The 25,636-nt window shown below is 57.0% G+C and overlaps 2 protein-coding genes across 8 annotated transcripts in view; one reads left to right on the plus strand and one right to left on the minus strand.

The window, feature by feature from the left end:
• Positions 1–15,762, plus strand: part of ABHD12 (abhydrolase domain containing 12, lysophospholipase) — a 73,945-nt gene extending 58,183 nt beyond the window's left edge. For 2 of the 7 annotated variants that reach the window (XM_036824364.1, XM_036824367.1), the window contains 9 exons: positions 1,723–1,753; positions 2,188–2,233; positions 4,287–4,416; positions 5,552–5,589; positions 5,924–6,003; positions 6,948–7,030; positions 8,649–8,727; positions 9,719–9,846; positions 10,167–10,807. In XM_036824364.1, coding sequence (XP_036680259.1) covers positions 1,723–1,753; positions 2,188–2,233; positions 4,287–4,416; positions 5,552–5,589; positions 5,924–6,003; positions 6,948–7,030; positions 8,649–8,727; positions 9,719–9,846; positions 10,167–10,392 — 841 coding nt within the window. In that variant the 3' untranslated portion in view covers positions 10,393–10,807. The other 5 variants (XR_005016357.1, XR_005016356.1, XM_036824365.1 and 2 more) reach the window with 5 other exon arrangements.
• Positions 13,527–25,636, minus strand: part of PYGB (glycogen phosphorylase B) — a 61,309-nt gene continuing 49,199 nt past the window's right edge. The window contains exons 14-20 of the mRNA XM_036824363.1: positions 25,002–25,149; positions 21,660–21,718; positions 19,775–19,916; positions 18,003–18,210; positions 17,307–17,441; positions 16,090–16,156; positions 13,527–14,979 (exon numbers count right to left, since the gene is read on the minus strand). Of these exons, the coding sequence (XP_036680258.1) occupies positions 14,827–14,979; positions 16,090–16,156; positions 17,307–17,441; positions 18,003–18,210; positions 19,775–19,916; positions 21,660–21,718; positions 25,002–25,149 (912 nt within the window). The 3' untranslated portion in view covers positions 13,527–14,826. The remainder of the gene's footprint in view (positions 14,980–16,089; positions 16,157–17,306; positions 17,442–18,002; positions 18,211–19,774; positions 19,917–21,659; positions 21,719–25,001; positions 25,150–25,636) is intronic.

Consider the following 25,636-nt stretch of genomic DNA (forward strand, 5'->3'; position numbering starts at 1 on the left):
ACAAGCATTGCCTGAAACTCCTGGGAGGGTCCCTGTTCCTTGGGTCTCGTGAGAGAGAGCCAGCAAGAAGCAGCAGGAGGCTGGGCACCACGGGGCCGGGCTGGGGTCAGTCGTTTCACGGGCAGAACCGGCGAGGAGGACAAAGCAGGCCACAGCGGGCGTCTGGGCAGAGGGGCTACACAGAGGATGTAGCAGGATGTCCAGGAAGTGGGGCCCACAAGGACACTCTGAGCCGGGAGAGCAGAGCGCTGAGCTACTGACTCAGCACGCACTTGGCAGTCTGCTTTCCCTTCGTCTGGGACAAGCTACAGCGGGTTTCTCTTCCGCTTTTCAAAGAGCAAGTGAATACAAACAGCTCCTGTAGCCTCTTTCTATAAATGAGGGAAGTTTGGAGTTCTTTGTGAGCAGTGCCAATCACGTGGTAAAGAAGACAAAGTCTATCTGTAACTTCAGGATGGAAGGAATCTTGTGACTTTGAAGGTTTGCGGCCCCCCCCCACAACCCCGCCACGTCCCCAAGGACTACTCAGGCCGCAGATCTTGGCGGCCACCCGGCCGGGCAGGACAGCAGCAGCCACAGTTCCCTGAGACTCGGACCCGCAGGATTCCCCCAACCCCATCACGCTCTAAATCCCCCTTCTTGCTCAAGGTAGGGTATTGGGAAAATTCAGAAAAGAGCCATGACAAACTGTTGCAAAGATAACTGAAGACACTGCAGTATTTCTTTCTGGTCTTGAAGCTGAGTCCTTTGAATGTTTGTTTCTGGGTTATATTGGCTTTCCTCCTTCGTCGTGTTCTCGCCTCCCCTGAGGACACTCGCTCCGTGAACACACACCCCGGAAATTGGCCAAATGTTCCTCATAAAGAAGGGAAGGAGCTGAGAAGTCTGGCGAGGGTGAGCCTGCCTGCTGATGTGCTTCCCTCTCCCGAGGCAGCTCTGTCCCCGCTTGGGTGTCTGTGCACGGTAACAGCCGGCCAGCATCTGGGCAGAAAGTGGGAGAAAGAGATGGACAGAGGTGCAGGCGTGAGGTGGTGCCAGCAGTGGCGCCTGCTTGGCCGTGGTGTTTGGCCGAGCCACTGAAGCTGGAGCCTGCTGGTGAGGGGCTGGGAGGCTCACAGTGGCTGTCAGATCACGATGGCACCTTCAACCCAGCATCCACCCGCGGACATACGTGTGTGGAAGGACATCAGGGGGTGACCGCAGCAGCAGAACCTCAGTTAGCAGCAGGTGGGAAAGAGCCAAAGTGACCACGAGGGGAGGGCGTGAATGGCCGAGGAGGAGAGTTCTGAGAGTTGGCTGTGGCTCTGTAGGTGAAAAGGTTGGGGCAGGAGGTGCCTGTGGCCAGTCCCCGTGGTGTGTGTGCCAGCAAGGAGGTGCTTTCCTCCTGTTCATGGGTGGTCCTGGACACTGGGGAGCTGAGGGGCCCTTTGTGTCTTCTGGGGTTTGTACTGAAGGTTTGTGTGGCCTACCCAAACCAAAGGTGAGGTAATAGTTAAGAAATATCCCCCAAATGCTCAGACTGTCCCTTGTTTGGCACCATACTGTGGAGGCAAGCTGGGAGCCATGTAGGTGCCCTGAGGAGGAGGTGACCTGTCCATCACCCTCCCGTGTAGATTTGGGGACCAGGCACTAAGGGCCCAGATGCTACAGTGTTGATCCTGGGCCCCCTTTCTGAGAAGATGCACTAACAGCCATGCTTGTTTCCTTTCCCTGATGATCTAGAGGAGGCGACCACCGGGTGGAGCTTTACAAGGTAGGTGAGGACGGCACACAGTTTATGATGGACAGAGCGGTGCCCTTAGCTTATGACAGACAGAAGAGGCCACACAGTGGACAGATGGATGGAGCAGTGCCCATGGGGTGTGACCCACATGGTCTGTGGCAGATAGAGCGTTGCTTGCCTCCTGCTTCTGGCTGTTCTTTCCAGGATGCATGAACAGAAGAGGGTCCCCCTAATAATTTTGAGTTAATCATTGTTGATCTTTTTAACACTGCCTGTTATGGACGTCTCCCCATGGAATGCTTCCCATTTTGCTGCCTCTGGGGATAGTTTCCAAGATCAGGATGAATGGACTTTGTGGATCATATGCCAGAAATTGGCAAATTACATAAAGTCACTTAAAATTGTTTGGGTTTAGTGGGTTTAGCCAGAGCCATGTTGCCCAGGTGTTTGTTTTTCACTTCCAGGTGCTGAGTTCCCTTGGCTACCACGTGGTTACCTTTGACTACAGAGGTGAGGGCTCCGTACTTGCCCCGCTTCTTCCAGGTCGGTGTGGGATATGCAGGTGTCGCTCTGAGAGGCTCCTGCGCAGCTGGCGGCTCTGCCGTGACCTGTGGCAATTGTGAGCACGTGGAGGTGGTGGAGGTTCAGGGTCTTCGGAGGTGTGCCCTGCGTGCATCCGCCCCTGTAGGGTGCCTGGAACGCCAGCACACACCCTCTGTCAGCCACATTTTAAAAGTAGAAAGTACTGTCTTTTCTTTATTGGACTCAGACTTTCCCCACAGCTGGGCACGTTTCATGCTCAGCACAGCTGGTTTTGTTGACGTTATGGAGACAGGGAAGAGAGAGACTCATCTTCTTGCCCCTCAGTATTTCTTCTTTCTGGCATGCCACAGTTTGATGTGTGAGGAAAATGCTTTGTGTTAGCAGGGAGCAGCTGTGTGGGAAGTGTGTGCCTTGGACAGTCCTTGGCGGGAGAGGTCAGAGGGCTAAAGACCTCTTGTCCAGCTCACCCTGACTGGGGGTAAGGGGGGGAGGTCCACATCCGCAGACCCAGGAGCCGGTTGACATCACCTGAATGTGAACTTTGGAAGAGTTTCCTCTTGCTGCTGCAACAAGTTACCACAAACGTAAATGTCTCGAAACAGCACGGACTTATTATCTTGAAGTTCTGGAGGTCAGAAGTTCAAAGTCTTTAGCCACTGGGATAAGTCAAGGTGTGGGCATGGCTGGAAGCTCCAGGGGAGAGTCCAGCTCTCGAGGCCATCCTCACTCCTTGCCTGTGGCCTGAGTCTGCATCACTCTGGCTCTGACTTCTGTCTCCCTTCTGATCATAAAGACCCTGTGATTACTTGGGGCTCACGCTGATCAGGATAATCTCCCATCCCAGGGTCTCCTGATTTGCAGCCTCTTTCCTTCTGCACCCTTCATTCCCCTTCCGTGTAAGGTACCAGAGGCACAGGTTTCAGGGTTGGACATGGACATCTTTGGGGGCCATTATTCTGCTAACCATAGGGTGAGGGATGGTTCTTTTGTGGAAGAGTGTTCCATCAGGAGGAAGGTGCTGGGTTGGAGAAACTCTGAAATGAGGCTCATCCTTTCCTCCTGCTCCTGCTGCTGGAACCTCAGGGTAGTGAGAGGGGTGGCCCTCTTCCTTGTTCGCCTCCTGGTGCTTCTAACAGAAATAAAATCCCATCTAGCACTTCCTCTTTTCATTTCCTATTGAGTCTCTGCCTTTCTAAACCGTACAAGAGTTTGTCCCTGTCTCTGTCTCTCTGTGTCTCCCCCTGTCTCTTTGTCCCTGCCCCCACCAGTGCCCCGAACCCTCACACTGGCCTTGTCCCTGACATTGGCTCCTTCCCTAATCTGGGTCTGGGATGCCCCGGGGAGGTGGCCTGTGGTGCCCCTGCCTCTGGGTTTTACTTGTGTAGCAGGACTTGCTCTTTCTGAGCCTTGTGGTGCTTTCAGATCATTTGATGATGACTCACTGCTGAGCCGCTGGAAATGACAGTCACACTTGACTTTTCTGAGAATCTGGAGGGAAGGGCCCTTGGGAGGTCGAGGTTTAGGGGCCGAGACAGTTGGCTTTCCTCTGTTAAGCAAACCGGATGCTAAAAGCCCCTTCCTTTCTGGGTCAGAGTTGCCCTGAGCCTGGAATCTGCCTGTCTGGGGGCCTCTCCACGCCTGTCCACAGCTGGGCCACAGCTGGGCCATGGAGTCAGGGCTGGGCTCAGGGGCCCCAGGGCGGACTGGACTCTCACTGGCTGAGCCTGTCCGTGCCTCATCCTGGTGCCGAGCCCCAGGTGTTGGTGCCGGCAGCGGTCTGTGTGTCTGACCACCCCGTCTGCTCAGCTGCTCATCGAGACTCAGATGAAGGCGAGTGGATGGCCGTTTGGGTTCAGAGGTTGTGACAGCTGAGGAGGTGGGAGAAGAAGAGCTGGCTTGGCCAAGACCTTGAGGCCCCAGACGTTCTGGGCCTCCTGCTGAGAAGGGGGAGGAGGTGGGCTTGCCCCTCGAGGTCCCCTGGGCTGCATGTGACGTCCTACTCTTGCTGCTGCTTTCCCAGGTTGGGGTGACTCAGTAGGAACGCCGTCGGAGCAGGGCATGACGTACGACGCGCTCCATGTTTTTGACTGGATCAAAGCGCGAAGTGGAGACAACCCTGTGTATATTTGGGGCCATTCCCTCGGCACCGGGTAAGAATTCCCCACGTGGCCTTTGCAGGAGCAGGTCTTCACGGGTGACTGTCCAGCCCAGGCTCTCCTAGGGGCCCCGGTGTCCTCTGGACCCTGTAGCACCATTAGTGCTGTGATGGGGGCAGGGGATGAAGCACCACAGAGACCACGAAGGGCTTGAGATGCTTCAGCTCCTCAACCCAGGAAGTGACGGGAGGTACAACAGCAGTCGTGGAGGTGCCGTCTCCTCCGCAGGGAGGATGCAGACGCGCCTCAGCAGGACTGTGCCCTGAGGAGGTGGGTCCGAGCAGAACGGGACAGGGCACTCGGGCTTCCCTTGGCCTGGCTGAGGACGCATGTGCTGCCCAGCAAGCTCAGGAGCCGGGGCCTTGATTCTGTTTGCAAACAGTGGGCCCCTTAGCCCACGCTTGGCGGCGTCACCGGAGAACTTGGGGAGGCATCAGTGCTGGTTCCCTTCCTCCATCTGCCAAGACAGGAAGCACTTCGATGTTCCACGTGAGCCGCCTGCATCGCTTCCACGGGCGTAGGGGCCAGTGTTTCTAAAGGAGCCCAAGACCGGCACCTGCTGTTTTCCTGCTGCCTTTCCTTTGGACGCGGTGGCTGCAGGCGGGTTGGGACCGCAGGCTGGGCAGTGCCCGGGACAGGGCCTCCTGGCCCGCCCTCACGGGGAGACTGAGCCCTGGACAGCGGAGCAGGCCATCCTGCCCTGGTGTCTGCATGGGACCCGCCCAGGTTGGTCCTGGGAAGGCAGAAGGCCCCCAGGCCTGGCAGACTGCGAGTGCTGCCGCCCTCAGGAGCCATGCAGGCAGACTGCAGCCTCCTCCCTGCTGACGGGGCGGCCCTGGGCCCTGCTGTCCTCCTCCATGTCCTGGCGGCACCCATATGGGCCGGGTGTGAACTGGGGCACCGCTGTGTGGCCTGAAGGGGCTGCTCCAGGTGAGGTGCATGCCTCGGGGACGTGGAGGTGCCCTGTCAGAGGGGCTGGCTGACGGCTGGGGCATCTGTGCTCCCCCTGCCCAAAACCCCACTGGTCACTTCGCAGATCCCGGCTTCCTCGGTCACCTTTGAGTATTAGGATGATCTCATCTGAAACAATTTTTGTCAAAATTCAGCTGAACTTTTTTCTTCTTTCCAGAGTGGCCACAAACCTGGTGCGGCGCCTCTGTGAGCGAGGTAGGGGCTCATGTGGGGTCACACGTCGTGGGGATGGCCCGCCTCCCGTGGGCAGGTGGAGTGTTGGGGAGCCGGCTGTGCTCCAGGCGCTGGGGCGTCTCGTGAAGTGGGTGGTGGTGGACGTGCCGTGCGGTGAGACGAGAGCCAGCTGCTGAGGTGGGGGCCTGAGCAGACCCTTGAGGGCCCACTCCCATTCCCCCGATCCGCCAGCGGCTGGCGGGGCCTCACCGGGGCCGGGCTCCGCTGTCCTGTGGAGGGTGGGTGGATGGGGGCGGAGGAGCGTGTCTCGCTGGGGCGTCTTGCTCACCTCCCAGTTCCCTGTCTGTTTATCTAGAGACACCTCCAGATGCCCTCGTACTGGAATCTCCATTTACTAATATCCGTGAAGAAGCTAAGAGCCATCCATTCTCAGTGGCAAGTACAGATCTTGTTAAAAATGGACTTACTTTTATAATGAAAATAATTGCTATAAAATATAAAAATGACTAAGTAAATATGTATAATAAATAAATTAAAATATCATAAAATTATTATTTAAATAGTCTAATGAATACAAACTTTATTAAAAGTTAATTCTCATTTAGTTCTGGGGAGAACCAGAACCTGACTACAGAGCCGCTCAGGATGTTTGTAACTTCGTGCCAGGTAGAAGGATGAGGTCACAGCCAGGTTGCCTGAGGGCGGCTGTACCCACAGGAGGCCTTTCCCCCTGGCGCGGTTTGCCCCCCTGGCATTGCTTGCCCATGGGGCTCAGTGCAGGCTGAGGGCGCTGTCCTGGCTGCCTCCCCAGGAGTGGAGCTGGTGGGCACCCCAGGGAAGCCCTGGTGGGGATTACATGCTGTTGGGCCGTCACTGGCCGGATTCGAGGCCTTGGACTCTCCATTTACAGGCTGGGCCCAGAGGAGGGTCCTCTGTACCCTGTTGCTTCCTCCTCCCACTGCTTCCGTGTGTCCAGGGGAGCCATGTCGGCCCCACCCGACCTCATGCTGCTCCGCTGCAGACAGAAGAGTCCTTTGTTGGGTCTCCTTTGATGTTGCTCTTCTCCTGAGTTGCACAGACCCCATTCCTTGGGGGTGGCAGCCTGTTGTGTGTGGGAAGCCTGGTCTCCTAGTCTGAGGTGTGGGAGCCCTGTTTGCAGGCAGCCCCCCTGCAGCCGGTCTGGGGCCTCTTGAGCAGGGAGTCTGAGGGCGGGGGGCAGGGAGGGCAGGGGCGCCCCCCCTCCCAGCTCCGGGGGGCCCACAGGTCAGCCTGCTCAGAAGCAGGAGTGACCCCTGGGCACACGGCACCTCTGTCTGGACCCTCAGCCCTGCGGGGGTGTTTTAATTGATCTCTGCTTATTGTCTACATGTTGCCTCCAGATCTATCGATACTTCCCTGGGTTTGACTGGTTCTTCCTTGATCCCATCACAAGCAGTGGAATTCAGTTTGCAAATGATGAAAAGTGAGTACCATGGAAGAGAATTTAGAAAAACCCCAAGAACCCCCAGAATAAGTGTCTTGAGTCACGTTAACCAAGTGGGATAGGATTCTGAATACATAGGGATCTTTTCTAAGCAACACATCTCTGTAAAGGGAATGTCAATTAGAGAAGGAGAACCAGGAATGTGGAAAGACTGTAGGATTAGATTAAAGAAGTAGGAAGACAACATATTTTTGGTCCTTAAAGCTGTTTTATTTGAAAATTATCTATCAAAACCAGAACTCCTAAACAGGTATTAAAGCAGTAATAGTAACTGTTATTCAAAAAATGACTTTGCCTCAGCCATTTGTTTTGTGTTTGGTTATGGAAAGATGTTACGAAGTTTAATATTAAAAATATTTCTGAGGTAAACCAGCCGTTACATGTTCTATTTAAGGACTGTTTGTTTGAACAACGTTCAGATTCTGTTGACATAATCTTTGTGATATCTTAATTTCATGGGTTTTAATTTCTTCAGAAAAAAGAAAAAGGAAAAATCCTTATCTGAATATGCAGTTAACATTTAAAAATCTACATTTTTTAAAGAAGAATTATCTGAATAGACTGGGTTCCCTCTAAAAATGACAATGGTGAGAAAGCCACCTTTGGCTGTCCCCCAGCTGAGCCTGTGTGAGTGCTGGTGGGCTGGCCGGCCCTCACCCACTGGAAGTCAGGAGCCCCTGCTTGGTGGGCAGGTCTGTTTCCAAATATTTGGTAAGGTGACAGCATGTGAGGGGGGCCTCCAGAGTCAGAGAAGCTACGGAGCAGCTTCGTGGGTGGACGTCCAGAAAAGATGTCGCCCATCAAAGCGTGACTCGCACACCAGCAGGGCTCCACCCTGGGAGTGGAACGCGGTGGGCGGGTGAACTTGCGAGCCGCTAGCAGCAGTTGCAGACTGCCAGAGTTAGGCCTCTGAGGGGTGGCGCGCCCCCAGGCCTGGTCCTGCCAGGTGCCAGGCTTGCCCCAGGGCTGCCCTCGTGAAGCCCCCAGATCAGCATGGGATCGCCAACAACAGGTGTCTGCGTCCAGCAGCTCCCCGTGAGACCTCAGTGAGGGGCGGCTAGGAGACCCCGGGCCCCATCCAGTCCTTCTGTTAGGTGGTTTGCTGAAGGACAGGATCCTGTGAACCTGTTGAGAATGTTAATTTACTTGAAACTCTCAGGAATGACCTTAAATGTCATTTACGCGAAAGATAAATTAGAGGGTGGCTCTTTTGCCAACAGATGTCCAGTAAAGTTCATTTGCGTGAGTTTCCTGGCCCACCTAAATTACTTAGTTTGTAAATATTGTTTTGTAACTTTTTAAGAATAGTCTACTGGCAAAAGAAATAATTTTTAATTTCCAGGAAATATTCAGGGACCCTATTTGGTGAATTAATTGATCTCTAGATTTGACTGACACCTGTCACCTAGAATAGATATTGATGGAAACATCTAAGAAATCAACTGCTAGTTCTCTATTAAAATGCCCACAGTTTGAGGCGTTCCACACCACGGTGAAGCGCTCCCTAGGCCAGGTCCCTGCTGTGGGCAGGACTGGGAGCCCAGGAGACCCCAGCTCCTCCTGAGGGCCGATCCAGCGCCTTTCTCCCTCCCTGCAGCGTGAAGCATATCTCCTGCTCCCTGCTCATCCTGCACGCCGAGGACGACCCGGTCGTGCCCTTCCAGCTCGGCAGAAAGGTGGGTGGCCGGCGGGCGTCGGGCAAACTCATGTTCGGTCCAGGCTAGGCCAGGCAGGTGAGGAGGAGGGTCTTGCTGCTGGCAGGGCCCCTTGTGAGGGAGAGGGCAGAGAAGGTTGGCAGCAGGGCCGGGGCGGGGCTGGACAGCTGATGCCGCCCCAGAAGGAAATGTGAAAATAAGCAAATGAATATCTCCTGGGTCCCCCGTACAGGGGACTCAGCCAGGAGGGCTTGCCAGTTACTGGCTGGAGGGAAAGGACCCTTGATGGCGAGGCTCCCCCAGTGGCTGGAATTGGTACAGAACTCTCACCTGTTCTCTTGCCTCTGGGATGGAACTGACGACAGAAGGTGCCATGTTGCCTCTGTGTCTGCTTTTGCTGTATTTGCTTTGCCTTTGCTGCCAGGAAGCCCGATTAGATTTGTAGGTGGGGGTAGGGTGGGAGAGAGCACTGTCTGGCCGTGGCGCTGGCAGGCTAGAGGGCGCGACGCCCAGGCCACCTCAGACCAGGCCTGAGGCAGGTGTGCGAGGGCCAGGTCCTTCCCTCCAGCCGGTCCGGGCACATGACCTGGCCATCCCGGGCTGGGAGTAGGGGGCTGAGGTGGCATAGATCCTGAGCCACCTTGTTGACGGGCCTTGACCCAGGCACATGGCAAAGTTTGAGGCACACAGCCCACCCAGCCCCAGGGACTGAGTTATCGAGGCTGCTGTTGGCACTCGGGCCACCACCGCATCCCATAGCAGGTGGCTCTCTGCAGTGCTGCAGGCCCCTGAGGAAGGGCGGTCTGCAAGACGGGCGTGAGGACGGAGAGGGTCTTGAGTGGTGGCCCTGAGGGTCCCTGCTGTGGCTGAGGCAGGCTGCAGGGTGCTGTGCATGGGGGGCTTGGGCTGCTCTTTGGAGACAGCGGCCATGGGCTGCTCTCTGTTGCAGGGGGAGGCCAGTAGGCAGGTCACCCCCAGGCCCCGGGCGCTGACCCACCTCTCCCTCCCCCAGCTCTACAACATTGCTGCACTGTCACGCAGCTTCCAAGACTTCAAGGTTCAGTTCATCCCCTTCCACTCGGACCTTGGCTACAGGCACAAGTACATCTACAAGAGTCCTGAGCTTCCACGGATCCTGAGGTGAGGCGCTCTCCTCTCACCCGCGATGCCGTCCTGCGTGGCGATGGCTCAGGCAGGCGTGTGCGGCCGCAGCTACAAAAGCCATTTCGGGGCCGAGTCACAATGAGGGGTCAAGAGTGTCACCCCTCCCTCCTGGGCCGTCCCCACAGTCAGTAGGGCTGTGATCTCCCTGTGGTGCAGGTCGTGCAGTGCAGACACCACAGCTGCTTTGGGTCAGGCCTCCGTCCCTTCCCACAGGCCCGTCAGGTTGCTGCTCCTGCGCGTGGGGCACAGGGGGATGCAAGTCTGGGCCAGCTCCTCAAAAGCCTGTTTGTCCCCAGCTGCTTCTGGAAGGGAGGCTGTGCCCCTGGCTGCACTGCGCTGGCCGAAATCCTGGGCCGGGATGTGGGCTGCCGCCCCGGGCACCCATCTCGAGCTTGGGCGCAGAGCCTGAGGATGAGGGGTGTGCTGGTGGCAAAGCGAAGGGTTTGGATGGACCAGGCACTCCCTGCCTCCCGCTGGAGGGTGCAGGCAGCCCGCGCGTCCCGGCTCGGGGGCCTCTGCTGAGCCCGGGGTGCTGGAATCGGCCCGCGGTGAGGTGTGTGCCGGGTGGTTCCACTTCGCCCTTGAGGTTCCAGGGGCGTTCCTTTGCAGTTTCTTGCCGCACGGATGTGGGTTGCTGCGAGGGGACAGTGACGAGTATGGGTTTGCTCTGGGACTGTGGCTTTTCCCCATAAAAGGAATACATTACACAAAATGTAGACCAGAGAATGGCTGCAACATTGGGGTGCAGTTAGTGACCCCATCCTTGCTCCTGTGTGTCGGGACTTGACTTGGGTGCTGCTGTTGGCGCCCTGCTTGTTTAACTCAACGGGGTTTTCTGAGCGGAAGTGTGGTCCTCCAGGCTCCTTTGCGGCCTCCCCGGGTGGGCTGTAGGAGGACCACAGGAGGTGGTGTCTCAGGTTTGGCCTCAAGAGGTTTGGCCGACAGGTGTCCTCCTCTGGTCCAGGGAATTCCTGGGGAAGTCGGAACCAGGGCGCCAGCACTGAGTGTTACTCGCCACCTGAAGGAGCATGAAGATGTCTGCCCTTGTCCCCCCCTTCCTCTGGCCAGCCCGGCACCCTGAAGATGCGCCTGGAGAGAGAACTCGGATGCCAGCGGGCCAGGCAGAGGAGGCCCTGGCAGACCTGAGGCACCCGCCCCGGGTGGCTGGGAGCACAGGTCTCTGCGGACAGTGTGGGTGGCGGGCATGTGGCCCTCTCTCCCTCTTGCTGCCACTCAACCTGAGGTCTTGTTGGGAAGACGGTGACAGAGCTTTCTGGCCATCGGCTGGTTGATCCCACACTTCCTGAGCTGGGCACCGGGAGCCTGGGGCAGGAGGCGTGGGGTCTTGGGACCACGTTGAGCTTTCTGACACCACTCTCGAGAATGTGGGGAAACTTGGGTTCTTTCTGTCCCTTCCCAGAACGGACTCTAGTGGTTCCATCAGCCCCTCCCGCCCTGTGCACCCCGCTTGCCTTCCTTGGTGTCCCTGCCTCCCTGGGCGGCCCCACTGCTCCCAGCGGGGGAGGTGCCCGTGGTCTGCCTTCCTCCGATTTCCACCCACCTGTCTACCTAACCTGGCCTTAGACTGAGCATTTATTTAAGAATAAAATCGTGGTGGTGGTCTGTCTGTTTTCTCAGTGACACCTCCAGCCCAGGCCCTATGCACAGCCCCAGGCCACTCTCAGGACCCGGCTGTATGGGAAGAGATGTTGGCTCTGTAAGGCCAAGGATCATGGGCCCTTCTTTCCCACTTCCTTCCAGACACTGAGGCCCAGCAGGGAGGGGCATTATCTCTGGGGAAAGGCCTGTTCACGGTGGGGAGGTGGGGACGGCTTCTCCAGGTGGAGCAGATGGCATTTTTGTAAAAACCAGGCCTACACAGGTGACCTTTCCAACCTTACAGTTAATAAGCTCGTTGAATGTTGCCGTGTCGATGGACAGGTGGTGGGGTTCAGGCTGCTGGAGTGCAGGGACTCTTCTGGCCCACGAGCATCGCCCTGTTCACTCACCGGTGGTGGCGCTTGTGTTGTTGGGCTTTTTGCCAACCCAGCTTCCCTGCACGTGTGCCGTTCCCAGCCAGCGCCTGCCAGCTGTCCCACTTCTCACCTCCCTGCTAAGTGACCTCTCTCCCAGGAGAGAGTGTGTGGCTTAATAAGGGGGCTTCAAGCTGTGCAGTACAGGGTTTGTCCCAGGTCGGAGGACTTCAGTCCACCTAAGTCTCTCCTGATGGCAGGCCTTCCTCCCCTAGATCGTCAGGCTCTGGCACTTTCCAGTCCCGGCAGCGCAGAAATTCCCCAGGGTGGGAAGGGGCTTGTTTACCTGCCCCCCTTGTGGCCTGTTAGCAGCTGTGCCCTGGCTGGAGGCCCAGAAGCAGGTTACACCCTCTTTCTGAAGCACCTTAGAGCTGCCCATGGTGATTCTCATATCTGGAAAACCCACGTCTCTCTTAAACCAGGTTTGAAACGGAACAGACTCTCCTGAGGTCAGTTCGTCAGTTATCTTCTACTGGATGGGTTTGCTCTGCGCTCCTGGTATCTAATTCAGGTGTGAGCACGGCTTGCAGGGCCCCACCCGGTCCCCCAGCTTTGTGTCTCCTTGGATTTCCGTCAGAGCTGGGACACCCATCCTCACCTGACACCGTCTTCATGTAACTAAAGCATGAAGTGCCCGCCTGGCCAGGGCAGCCCCTTCGTGCTTTTCTTAGTCACTGAGGCTCCTGGAGGCTCTGCAGCTCAGAGCCACATCCCCAGCTCGTCTTGACCAATGAGGCTGTCTAGACCTGGCCTGCTCTGCCTGGGCTCAAGTCTGCATCTTGTTTTTCTTAAAATTTTGTGTATGTAAGTTGCCTCAGATTTTTGGGGGGGGAATAATAAGGTAGGCTATAAAGTAAAAATACAAGCTGTTAGTGTTTTTACAGGTGTCTGACAGTCCGAAGATAAGGAAGCATAAAAAGGGATCGTGGAGCTGGTAGCTGCCGCCCTTGTCAGCTGTCAGGTAATTAGTAATCAGGTCTACACATCTCTGCCTGGTGGCATCTCAGCTTATTACCTCGGTCCGAGCGATATAAGCTTAAACTGTGGGTTAGGACTGACCCTTTAATGGGTCACAAAAGTCAGTCTGTGGTCAGGAACAGCAAGAAATGTGCACAGCTGTGAACTGTGGTCGTCAGATGCATGTGTCCCAGGAACTGCCCCAGACGTGAGACCAGGAATGTGCATCTCAGGTGCCCCCAACCAAGGGGTGCCTTGCACACCCAGCCACCAGCAGGGGTCCACGGTGTTCTTGGGTACTTTGGGTAACAATGAGCCCCGAGTCATATCCCTCTGGGTTTTTGATTTAACCTGCAGCCATACAATTTGGGGTGGGGGGAGAGTTTTGGTCCCCAGGGCGTTCCACTTCCCAGGACCAGGAGTGGGTAGCAAAAGATGGGTGCAAAAACCAGTACAATTCACACCAAAAATGCCAACACCCAGGAGACAGTTTTCCAAGTGGCTGGGTTTGACGGTTCGGGCACTTGTGGCCTTAAGTCCCACACACAGCTGGGGGTGAGAGAACTTTCTGTTCTCAGTCCTGGAATGATGGACCATAATTTAGCCCGGCTGGGACATGGACTGCCCTGGGCACAAGAGTGACACAGAGAGGCCAGATCAACTGAGCACAAGCAGGAAGGTTTAATCCATTTCTCACACGAGGCAGTGACGGTGAGGGGCACAGTGATGGTTACACTCGGCCTAAGGGACGGGCAGCAGAGGGTGCTGGGGATGCAACCACAGGCCCTCACGCCTCTGGTGAGGTGAGCAGCCAGGACGGGGATGAGGGCAGGACCCTGTGCCACCCAGGTCCAGCATTTGATGAGACAGCCTCAGGAAGCTTCCGCCCGCAGCTCCTGCCTGCTCCCTGGCCCTGTCCTTCCCTGGCCCTGTCCTTCCCAGCTGCTCACCCGCCCTCCCCAGCACCAGCCTGCTCTCTGGGCAGAATGCAAAGTGGGCTCCTCTGGGCCCACTCAGTCCTTTTCCAGACTAGGTCGTCATGCTGCTGGAAGGAGGGAGGCTGGCCTCCTGAGAGACCGGAAACGCACCCTCCTGGACTCGACGGGCACAGGGAGGGCACAGATCTGCAGCGGGGCTGGGTGTTCAGCTTCACTCAGCAGAGGTGGGGACCCCACCTGGGTCCCCAGGGCCAGGTGAGAACATCCCAGCATTGCCTCCCCAGGCACTAAACTTCAAAAGGGCTATTTTTAGTTGCTAAAACAAGGAAAGGCTTCAGCTAGTTTCATTTCCTTGTGAAAAATCTTATGAAAAAGCAAAACCAAACCAATTCTGCATCAGCCAGCCTTGTCCCAGCCAAAGCTCCCTAGATGCTGGACACAGGTGTCGTCCCCAATGTCACTCTCAGTTGTCCTGGGGCCTCTTTATCTGATCAATCTGGAAACCCCGGGCAGGGTGCCCACACAGCAGCTATGAGGACATGGCCTAGCACACTGGACCCTCCCTGCATGGCCAGGAGGCAGAGCTGGGCCAGGGAGGACTGGGGCCACACTGGACGGCCAGCCCAGGTGCTGCACAAACATACACCGCCCCAGGCTTTACCACGGCTACCTGGCCGGACCCCAGAATCCAGAGGCTCAAAACTAAAAACGAGCTCACACAAGGTGTGTGCAAGGCTGCGAGGAGCCCAGCAGACAAGTCCACCTTCCCGCACCTCCAAGGGGCGGGTGGGCAAAGCAGCAGGCCAACTGCCCTGCTCAGTGCTGCGGGCTCCGCTTTCCTGCAGGGAACGGGGGAGCATCTCACCTCAGCATCTTCCCCCAACCCAACCCCTGAAAGCCACCACCCGGATCCCTATGGCCCTCCCGGAAACAGCACTGAAAAAAGCAGGGTGCTGGCAAAGTGCTTGGAAACGGGCAGAGTCAGCAAGAAAACAAATGCCTCTGGTGGCGAGGGCGAGGGCGGGGGCCTAATCTCTGGGGAGGCTGGGGGGCGGGGTCTGCAGGGCAGAGGGCTCCACGCCCCAGATGTCCCGGGCGTACTCCGTGATGGTCCGGTCACTGGAGAACTTGCCCGAGCAGGCGATGTTCCTGATGACCTTTTTGGTCCACTCCTTGGGGTTCTGCAGAGGGAAGCGGGTGCTCGGTGACCTCGGGCTGTTCCCAGATGCACTTAGGCCCTGGGCAGCCTGACGGATGACGAGCACTCTACAACCAAGAGTTCACCGGGAAGGGGGCCCACCCACCAGGAAAGTTTCCAGATGACTAGACAGAGGTCCTGCTGGAGTGCGGCACACACAATGCACAGACACTCCACCAGAGGAGTATGCGCCCCCAGACTGCAGCCAGCACCAGGAGGGGGCCTCCCCGAAAGGAAAGCAAAGGTTCCTCCCGGAGCCCAGAAGATCACTCGGTTTCTAGGCCCCCTCCTGTTCTGTCACAGGAGGGAATATCAGGGGCTGTTTCCTCGAGTGGGGGGAGCGGGAGGGGTGAGACATGGGCAACAACTCAGACACCCAAACCCCTCAGGCCGCGTCCAAGAATCTGCTTTAACGACCTGGGCCATGAACCATCTGACCCAACAACTGCACAGTCACGCCCCCATCGCCAGTGTCCCCTCCTGCTGCCGTCCTTGGCTGGGTGCACAGGGTGTAACACCCTCCTTTACCTCCCCAGGTTCAGGAGCTGAATCTTCCCAGGAGACCCCACTGGACATGCACGCTCTCTGTGGGCAACGCCAAGGCAGGGACACAGGGCCGCGGACTGGGGAGCTGGCTCCCGCAGCCCCACCTTAGAAACTCTGCTCCTTAGAGCTACAAGTCCTTGTTCTACTTGCTGTCAGATCTGTCACTTTTACAAGGAATTGTTCATCTTCTCATTTTAAGCACATAAAGGTCTTCACTGCTCACAAGGCCCATCCCTCACCTCAGGCTCTCCCGATCACACCCACATGGGCCGTCAGACCGCAGGCTAGGGTGTGCAGAGCCTCCAGAAGGAAACTCCTGCCCTGCTCACCTGCGCTCTGTGGCAGCTGCCCAGAGGCTGCAGGGGAAGGTGCGCTGGTGTGGACAGCAGCCTGGGCAGAGGGCTAGCCGAGTCAGTCCCTGAGCAGGAAATGAGGAAGCCCAACCTGCTCTGGGCCACTAGATGAACTGTGACCTCCTGGGAGTGGCCCGAGACAGCAGGACACAGTCACGCCCTGCTGCTTTCCTGCCAGGGCCCAAGGACCTTACCCGGTACAGCTGGTCCACCCGGGCCTGGCACTCCACGTATGCCTCATAATCCGCAAACACCTTGAACCTGAAATGGGAGACAGGAAGCTGGGCTGGATGGGTGACAAGTGGGAGGTCAGGAAACGGGCCTGGCTGGCTGCGTCCTCATGCTCTGCAGGACAGGGGTGGCCACGGGGACTACTCTGTGAGCAACACTTCTGTCCTGGGGACGCTATTCTAGAAAAACCTTATTTTAACCCAGTGTTCTTTAAAGAACCCGTGCACATGGGTTAGAGCTGCACAGGCTGAGGCCTCCCGCCAATTTCACCTCCAGGGGAAGGGCACAGGGTGAGCACAGGCTCCATCACCATCTGTTCTCAGGTCTCACGGGCTGAGAACTGGTGGTGCAGGATTTATGGACACAAACACGTTTTGTTTACGATTGAGTCAGAGAAACAATTCATAAAACCCTGTAAAGTCTCTCCTTGATCACAGACCTCAGCAGGGCCAAGCTCCCAGCCCCGGGCGTGTGTGGAGTTAACGATCGGGTTTGACAGAAGCCAGCTGACAGCATTTGTCAAAAAGTGACAGACTAAACCAAAGGAACTGAAAGTGGAATAGAGGTGACAGCATTCATCAAAAAGTGACAGACTAAACCAAAGGAACTGAAAGTGGAATAGAGGTCGATTCTCAGCCTTTGACAGACTCAGCTTTTACCACCTGGGTGGAGAAGAGGCCTGTCGTCAGAGGAGGAGGCACTGCCGACCTGTAACAAGTGCTGTGCAAGGCTGTGCCCCGGGGCGGGTGGGGGGAGCAGAACCCTGTGTCAACGGCCTCATCGTAAAACACCAACCATGTGGTAACTCATGGCCTCACAAGCTCATTCCACCTGAACCACTCCTGGGCTCCCCGTTAAACCCAGCCTCCCTCTGCCCCAAGGAAGTCGCCTCCAACCCGCCCAGGTGACGCTTGTCACTCCCGTCCAGGAGGTCAGTTGGTGCCGGGGGCCTGGGGCTGGACCTGGCAGCTGGCAATCCTGCCACCAGGCCCCCAGGCTTGCTGAGCACCGTCAGAAGCCCCACAAACCCCGGGCCCTGGGTGTGGCCGAGCCTCTGGCCGTGGGCTGAGGTGGGGGTGAGCCTCACCGAGGCCCAGGCTTGGCCCCAAACAATGTGCAGTTTTCAGCCCACCAGGGGGATCCTTTGACCCACTGGGGAGGGACAAGGGGCCTGTCCCACCTGTCGTGGTTCAGCAGCATGTCGACGACACCCTTGAAACAGTCGGGCTCCCTGGGGGAGAAGAAGCCGCTGCTGATCTGGTCCACGGCCTGCCGCAGCTCGGGCAGACAGTCATAGTACTCCCGGGCGTTGTACCTGCGGGGAGATGGCAGCCTCATGGGCAGGTGCTGAGGCCGTTTGTGCCCTGGGCCCAGGACAGCCAGGTGGGGTTGGCAGCCGCAGGCACTGGGAGGTGGACATGGGCCGTGAGCACATCAATTCCACCTCCTCCTTTTACTGTTACAGACACGTGATTGCTAGAGGACATACAAGTCACGTGCATGGCTCTGTCGCTGTCCTCCTCGAGAGGATGCTCAAGCAGCCCCGCCCCCGCCCCCAGTGCCAGGATGTTGCAGAAGAAAATGACATGTGAAACCAGGTTGGGGAGACACCCTGCAGCCATTAGGGAGTCTGGGGAGAGGGAGGCGTGTGGCAGACGTGGGACAGGGCCAAAAGGGCCAGCGCTCACAGGCTGACAAGGTTCTGACTGTTTGGGTTCAGCAGCTGGTGCCTGAGGCTTCAACAACTCCCCTGAAGAATTTTAGGCAACTAGGCAATTTCAGTTGCACAGAATTAGGCTGGGCTGGGACCCCTCAAGGTATCCAAGGGTGTGAAAAACAAGTAGAGGAGATCTGAGGTCTTGAGAGGGACACACACCCTTTCCGGTCCAGGGCTTCCACGTCCTCCACCCGCAAGCCAAAGATGAAGAGGTTCTCCGCCCCAGCTTCCTCAGCCATCTCCACGTTGGCTCCGTCCATGGTGCCAATGGTGAGGGCCCCATTGAGCATGAACTTCATGTTGCCTGTGCCCGAGGCCTCGGTGCCCGCGGTGGAGATCTGCTGTGACAAGTCGGCGGCGGGGATCACTGCAAGGGGGCAAGAGCAAGACCCGTCAGCCATGAACCACTCAACACGAGAGCAATGGGAACAGCACAGAAACACCACGCACTGCCCGCACCACCTATACGGCTCCCTTTTTTGACCCAGGGCAGCCTGAGGCAGAGGATCCACAGTGGAGACGCCTGAGAAGCCCTGCAGGTGGCAAAGGACCTTTGTTCTGGAAGCTTCCGCAGACGAGGGCCAAACCAAAGCCTGGTGGTGTCATCATTCCCTTGTATCCTGACATCACTGCTGTCTTATTCGATCAGCCCCGCAGGCTCCTTAAGTGGCTTAAAGAGGAATCCGACTCACAGCACCAGAGGACTGGGGACAGCGGGGGGACAATCTTCTTGTGGCCACATGCACCGAAGTCACTCTGTGCCGTTTACAGACTGGCATAGCGGCCAAGACACGACCCCATCCACGGCCCTGCAGCTTCTCCCAAGTGTGGGTTCCCTGCGTGAGTTTCTCCATGTGGCAGCAGAAACGCAGCCTCCGTCCTGCCTGCCTTGGCATCCCTGCCCCCACGTCCTCAGCTCGTCCTCAGAGCTGATGCTGCTTCCCTAACCCAGCTGAAGGGCACTCGGGGTCAGCCAAGACCAGAGCCCAGCCCCTTCTTCAAGGTCAGGTCCAGGTGCCAGGATAGAGACACAGGCACCCCCGGCCCCTCAGGCAGAGGGACATGGGCAGATGGGATGGTGGACACGTTACCACAGCCAGTCCAAGAGCTGGGGGAGGGTGCGGGGCCCAACCCCAGGCTGGCTGTCCCCAAGGTCAGTTCTAAGGAAGCGCAGGAACTGGCCTGGGAGTGCCAGGCGGCGGCCGTAAGTTGCTTTAGAAGCTCAGTGAAACACTAACCCCAACCCAACCCCCGAGCCACACGTGGTCCATGGCAGTGGCGGGACCACAGGGATGGTCCTGATGACCCAGCCGCAGTGGAGGAGGAGGGAGTGCGTGAGCCTGCCCTTCACTCAACGGCTGGAGGGCAGCGCACAGTCTCATGGGTCAGAGGGGCTGCTACTCGGGCCACAATTCCAGGCTCAGGTTTCCCAGCACTTCCGGCCAGGTCTCCGGAAGTGGCCGGCTTAGAAAGGCCTGTCCAGCTCAGGACAGCTATGCTCCGAGGCACATTTGGCCACAGGCCCTTCTCCAGATGGCAACACATACCCAGTACCCCCGAAGTGGAGTGGCCCCAGGCTAGACCCTCCCAGAGCAGGTGCAGGACGCGAGGCCAGAGTGAACAGGTGGGGACGAGCAGAAGCACCCTCTGGGGGACGGCGAGGGCCAGCAAGAGGGAGCCCCGGGGCAGAAAGGCCAAGCTGAGGGGCAGAGGAGCGGGGGGGGAGCAGTGGGAAGTTCAGAGAGCAAGGATGTGTGAGGCCAAGGACGACCCACAAACGTGGTGGCAGCAGGGCTCCCCCAGAGCCAGACCGGGGGTAGGGGGGGCCCTCTGGCTGGGCAGCCTGGTGTTGGGGCCGTTAATCTGTCTGAAAGCAAGACAGGCCCTGACCAGAGAGGACCACTGGCTGCGCCCAGGGAGGGCAGGCTCACCTTTCTCGGCCAAGGACACTCTGTAGTTCTCCAGGAAGATCACTTTGAGCCTGTCGCCCACAACCGGATCGTGGTTGACAACGTCACCGATGGACGTGACCAGCTTGATGATCATCTTGGCCATGTGGTAGCCGGGCGCTGCCTGGAAAGGGGGAGGGGCGCTCAGCAGATACCCTGTGCTCAGGTGCAGGGCAGGGTCATGGGAGCCCGGGCTGGACACGCCCAGCCGAGTTGCTCTGCCAGCAGGGGGCGGGGGGCTGAGGCCATGGCATCCCTGTGTGTCCTGCCCTCAACCTGGCAGACGGACCCACGGGGCACGGCGCCCCACCCGCTTCGTTTCCAACCGAGCACCTCTCATGACTGCACCTCACCCACGTGCACAAATCTGTCAGCCTCAAGCTTGGTTTTCTGATTCTAGTTGGTTTTTTCAGAAATGGAGAGAGAGAGGGAACAAGGACCTCTGAGAACTGACTACCCACTTATAGGAAACGCAGGGAGCCAAGGAAGGTACTGGGAGATACCAGAGGGACATGGTTTGGGGAAGACACACAACATGATTTCTGTAACAAATTGCAGGGGGAAAAAAGAGGGGGACATGGAGGAAAACTTATAGATGAAGAGATTTAAGAGACACAGCCGCCCGTCGCCATGTGAGAACCTTGCTGGGTCCTGATTCAAACAAGCTCAAGATATTTGTAGCTGTCACAAGACAGCTGCATGTGGCCCTGGCTGGATATTTAATGATGTGGAGGAATTCTTGTCAAGTGTTTTAGGTGTCATGGTGGCGCTGTGTGGTTTTGCAGGAAAACATCACTGTGAAGACAACTGATTAAGTTCTTAGGGTTGAAGTGTTATAATGTCTGTAATCTACTATGAAATGGCTCAGCAAAAGTCTGGGGGACAGGTTTGTGGATGTTCTACAGTTCTTTTTTTCTCTTTTTAAAAATGTTAATTTTTAAAAAATTAACATTTTTTAACTTTTTGAAAAGTCCACATCTCTAAGAAATGCATATGGCAATACTGACAGACAAAACAGCATGCTGGGGTGGGGCGGTGGTGGGATGAATTGGGAGATTGGAATTGACATATATACACTAATATGTATAAAATAGACAAGTTAAAAAAAGAAAAGAAAAGAAACACCCCAGCATGCTGTCCGGAGTCTGCTTTAGAAACATCAGGAGTCGGTGGGCCGGGGGACGGTGGCAGAGACAGAACAAGACGGGCCTGCCCGTGAGGTGCCTCCACCTTCATTATGTGCTCAAGTAAGAGGCGAGGACAGTCCTGGGCCCACCTGCAGCCCCCGTGAAGCAGCTGTGCCCAGGCTTCTGGGAGAAGTGGCAGAGGGCGGGGACGCAGGCCCTAGAGTGTGGAGCCCGATGACGGGACCCACTGATGCCTGCCGGCGATACCCTGGGACTCTTGAGATCCCGTGTCCAAGAGCACATGTAAATAAAATGAATACGGCCAGGCTGAGCCGAGAGCAGGCGCACATCTGGCTGACGGAAGCAGGCGGCGACTCACGCCTACTCGGCTCACAAGTGCAGGGGGCGCGTGGAAAGCCGGCAGTCACACAGAGACATGGTGCTGCCCCGTGAGAGGCAGGGACCAGCAAGCCCAGCAGAGACTGGCCCCTGGGGCTGGGGACCCCACTCCCCTGGGCCGGGCAGACAGGGGCCCCATCCAGCTCCCTCCTGTGGCTGAGCTGATGGAGCCTGACCTGGCCCAGAGGCACACCTGGGGCCAGGACCTCTGGGCTCTGTGTGCAGGCTGGCGCCCGGCCACCCGCAGCATCCGGCCCCGACGCAGAGGCACTGCTGAAAAGCATGGTGGTTTGTGCATCCCCAGCCAGCGCCAAGCAGGAGCAGAGAAGACGTCACCTCACCTTGCCCCCGATCATGACAGTCCTGGGCACAAAGGCCTGGGCTGGGTCCTTCTTTATTCCTGCAGGACAAACAAAAGACAGCCACGTGAAGCCCCTGGAGCCAGACATGCCTGAGCCCTGGGACAGGCCTCAGTGGCAGCGTCCTCAGAGGCCAGCCCGACACAGGTGCTGCACTGCCAGGAGCTCCCGCTTACAGAATTCTACACTTGGTCCAGGTTGGTTTGGAAGGCCAGCCAGGAGCAGACTCTTCCAGAAGGTTCAGTGGAAAAGCTGTGCCTTTGCGTCCAAAACAGCCCAACACAGGAGCTTCTTTGGGTCTGGTCACCAGGACTGAAGGCCCTTGCATGTGATGGGTACTCAAAAATGGGGTGACCTTGGGATGGTGATGATTCACCGTCAGCCTGCGAGGGATGTCAGTGAGACCCCAAGCCCCCTCCGTCACTGGGACAGAGGGTAAGAAGCCCCCCAGACCTTTTCTGCACAGGAGCAGACAGCTCACCTCCAGCCCCAGCAGAATGAGGTGTCCTCACCAGGCCACCGGTTTCCAGATTTCAGCTGGGGGTTGGGGGCAGGGAGTGTCTACAGAAGTGACAGGCTGCCCTAGATGGCATTCACCAGAGTCAGGAATCGGCCGCAAGATTTACAGGAGCCACTAAAGGGTCACGGCTGATCTTTAACCTCTGACTTCAGGTTCTAGTAGGAACGTGACCGTCCCTCAGTTCTGAATCTTCCCGCTTCCAGATTGTGGACAGAGTAACAAAGAGAACAGGAAAAAAAAAAAAGCCAAAAACCCACAAACTGTATTTTTACTAAAACTAGTAAAGAAGAAAAATACGCTGACTCCAGATCATTGAGCAAGTCCTGCCGGGTCATGGGATGGGTGCGAGACAGGGCTGTGAAGTCAGGGTCTCAGGAACCCCAGCCTCCTGGGGGCTGTGAGCGGGGGAAGGGGAGGCAGGAAAGAGCCCCAGGGGGCCGGGCGGGCAGACCCTGTCGGCACCCCTCCTACAGGGAAACCTCGGAAAGGGGGTCTGGACATCCTCGTGGACAGAGGCCCACAGGGCCATGACGCCTCCTGAGCCAGCCTGGACTTGGAGCCCCAGAGAGGTGTCACAAGCTGGGGAGGCCTGCGGCTGCCTTGAGCTCACGAGGCCCGGCCAGAGTCCTGACGCAGCTCCTCAGACACAAGCGACCAACCCAAACACACAGCTTTGCCACAGACGAGGGAAGTGGAAGCAGCCTCCCTGTGAGTCCCCAGCCTGTGAGGACTGTCAACACAGACAGGAAACCATAGCGCCAAAACGCAAGACCCCGGGAGAAAGCAGAACACAGGCGACAAGGCAGAACCGCCCCACAGAGTGCAGCCCGATCACAGAAGCCAGGAGGGAGGGGAGACGCGCAGAAAACACAGAAGACACACACAGCGTGGAAGCGGGACCAGCAGACAACATGGAACAGAAAAGGAGGGAGAGCTACCAACAGGCAAAAAGAAGATGGTGGAAGAAACCAACCACACACCTCACTGGAGCCGCAGGAGAAGAAAGCCAAACACATGTTTTAATGTATTTCAAGGAAACTTCCTAGAAATGATACAAGATATCAACCACCATCCTCAGAGTGCCCGAGCATCAGGAAAATTGACCCACAACAGCCGGCACCCAAGACACAGCCGAGTAGAATGAGCACAGGCCAAGAGAGCAGCTCACTCCGGACCCACCCTCCAGATGGTGCCGCTCAAGGAAAGAATGGGAGACTGAGAACATCGCTTCCGCAGAACCACCCTTCCTGCAAACGGCCACAGACTGCTGTGGACGTGGAAGACCTCGGGGCACAGGAGCTGGGCAGAAGGGCGACCGGACGGCCCTGTAAGAGGACTGGGCGTCTCATCGCAGACTGAAACCCAGGTCAGATCGAGGCGAGGATGGCAGAGCAGCACCACGTTGTGCGCTGCATACACGCAGGTGGACGAGCGGGCGGGTGACACGTGCCCTGACGGCCCCATCGGAATGCCGCGGGCGCCCCGGGAGCTCACAAGCCGAGCAGAAGCAGCACCCTGGGCAGCAGGAAGGCACCGGCCACAAGAGGTGATGGGAGGAAGGGCAGGCCACCCAGCGACTGGCCCTGCTGCTCATAGGCAGGGGACTCGGGGACACCGCCGGGGAAACGACAAAGAAAATGCAGAAAAATCACAACTGCAGAAGAAAACCACGGCAAAGAGCACGAAACGAAGTCTCCGTGAACTGCCGTTTCTGGCCCGGGAGGCACCCCCTTCAGCCACACACACAGGAGGGCCCTCACCTGGGCCTTTTCTGAGGGTCGGGTCAGAACCACTCAACCCAAACTAGCATCCGTCCTGTCACTTCACTGTCTCACGAGCGAGCGGATCCCTCAAGACAGAGTCTCCCTCACTGGCAACTGGAGACCTCATGTTCTCGAGGGGAGCTCTGCGTCTTGGAAAGTATTTGGTTCCTTCATTTTCAAAATTAGTATTTGCTTTACTACATTACAAGATTTTAAGAACCAAGTTTTGGGCTTCCCTGGTGGTGCAGTGGTTAAGAATCCACCTGCCAATGCAGGGGACACAGTTCGAGCCCTGGTCCGGGAAGATCCCACATGCCGTGGAGCAACTAAGCCCGTGCACCACAACTACTGAGCTCACGTGCCACAACTAACTGAAGCCGGTACACCTAGAGCCCGTGCTCCGCAATAAGAGAAGCCACCACTATGAGAAGCCCGCACACCGCAACGAAGAGTAGCCCCCGCTCGCTGCAACTAGAGAAAGCCCGTGCGCAGCAACGAAGACCCAACGTGGCCAAAGATAAATAAATTAAAAAAAAAAAAAAAAAGAACCAAATTTTTCCTTGAGGCTTTATTATCTTATTTATAGAAGTAGCAAATGTTCATAGTTACTTTTAGGTGGGTCTTTGATTCACATGTGCTTCAAAATCAAATGCCACTTAAATAGTTTAAGGTGTATAGATGTAACATACTATTTCATCTTCTATGAGTATACTTCAAATGCCTCACCTGCTAAGTATAATCTCTCCAAATAACTTGAGAGGAGTCTAATAACGATAATAACTAAGTATGAAAGAAATGTTACACCAGACCTAAAACCCAGCCTCCAAGTACCCCCAAGCCTCCACTCTGGAGGAGGTGCAGCCCCTGGGCCTCAAGCTCCCCAACCTCTGAGTTCACGTCTCACTCCTTGTAGCTGCTCTGCTCTGAACACAGAAAACCAGAAGGTGCCACTCAAAATGAATGTGTGATGTCCTCCCCAGTGGCCATGTGAGAAAAAGGCCTGGTCGGAGGGTGGGTGGGGCGCAGGGGCGGAGCACTCACGGTTGTACAGGGTGACCACGTGCAGGCAGTTGAGCAGCTGCCGCTTGTACTCGTGGATCCTCTTCACGTGCACGTCGAACATGGACGAGGGGTTGACCTTCACCCCGTACTCCTTCTCCAGGAAGGCAGAGAACTTCGCCTTGTTTTCCTGGGAGAACAGAGGTAAGGATGGGGGGATGTTCACAGGGCCGAGCCCCCAGGGCTGGTGTCAGAGATGCAGCAGGGAGGGGATGCCCAGGACGCGCTGCCACCCCAGGGAAGACACAGAGGGACACAGAAGGTCACCGGAGCCTGGTGGGCAGAAGGGGGAAGCGTGATCCTGAAAGTGGATCCGCATGAGAGCAAGGAGATAAACAGGAAAGTAGACATGCAAACCCAGGAAGAGGAGCAAAGGATGAGAAAAGCAGAAAAAGGAGACGAGGAGACCTGGGGCGGGGGCGAGACTCCAAAACGAAGACTATTTCTGGGCCCCCGAGGCCAGGCTGTTGGCACAATGGAGGGTCAGTCTCGGTCTTCAAAGGCCGCCCAGTGGGCCAGGCCGCCTGGCGGTGAGGTGGCCACAGGGAGGCCCAGGTGTGTGGACAGCATGTCAAGTGCAGACGCAAGACCTGCATCGATTCCCACTGCTTCCCTCC

Source organism: Balaenoptera musculus, chromosome 15 (genome assembly GCF_009873245.2).
Source record: "Balaenoptera musculus isolate JJ_BM4_2016_0621 chromosome 15, mBalMus1.pri.v3, whole genome shotgun sequence".
Classification (NCBI taxonomy): Eukaryota; Metazoa; Chordata; class Mammalia; order Artiodactyla; family Balaenopteridae; genus Balaenoptera; species Balaenoptera musculus.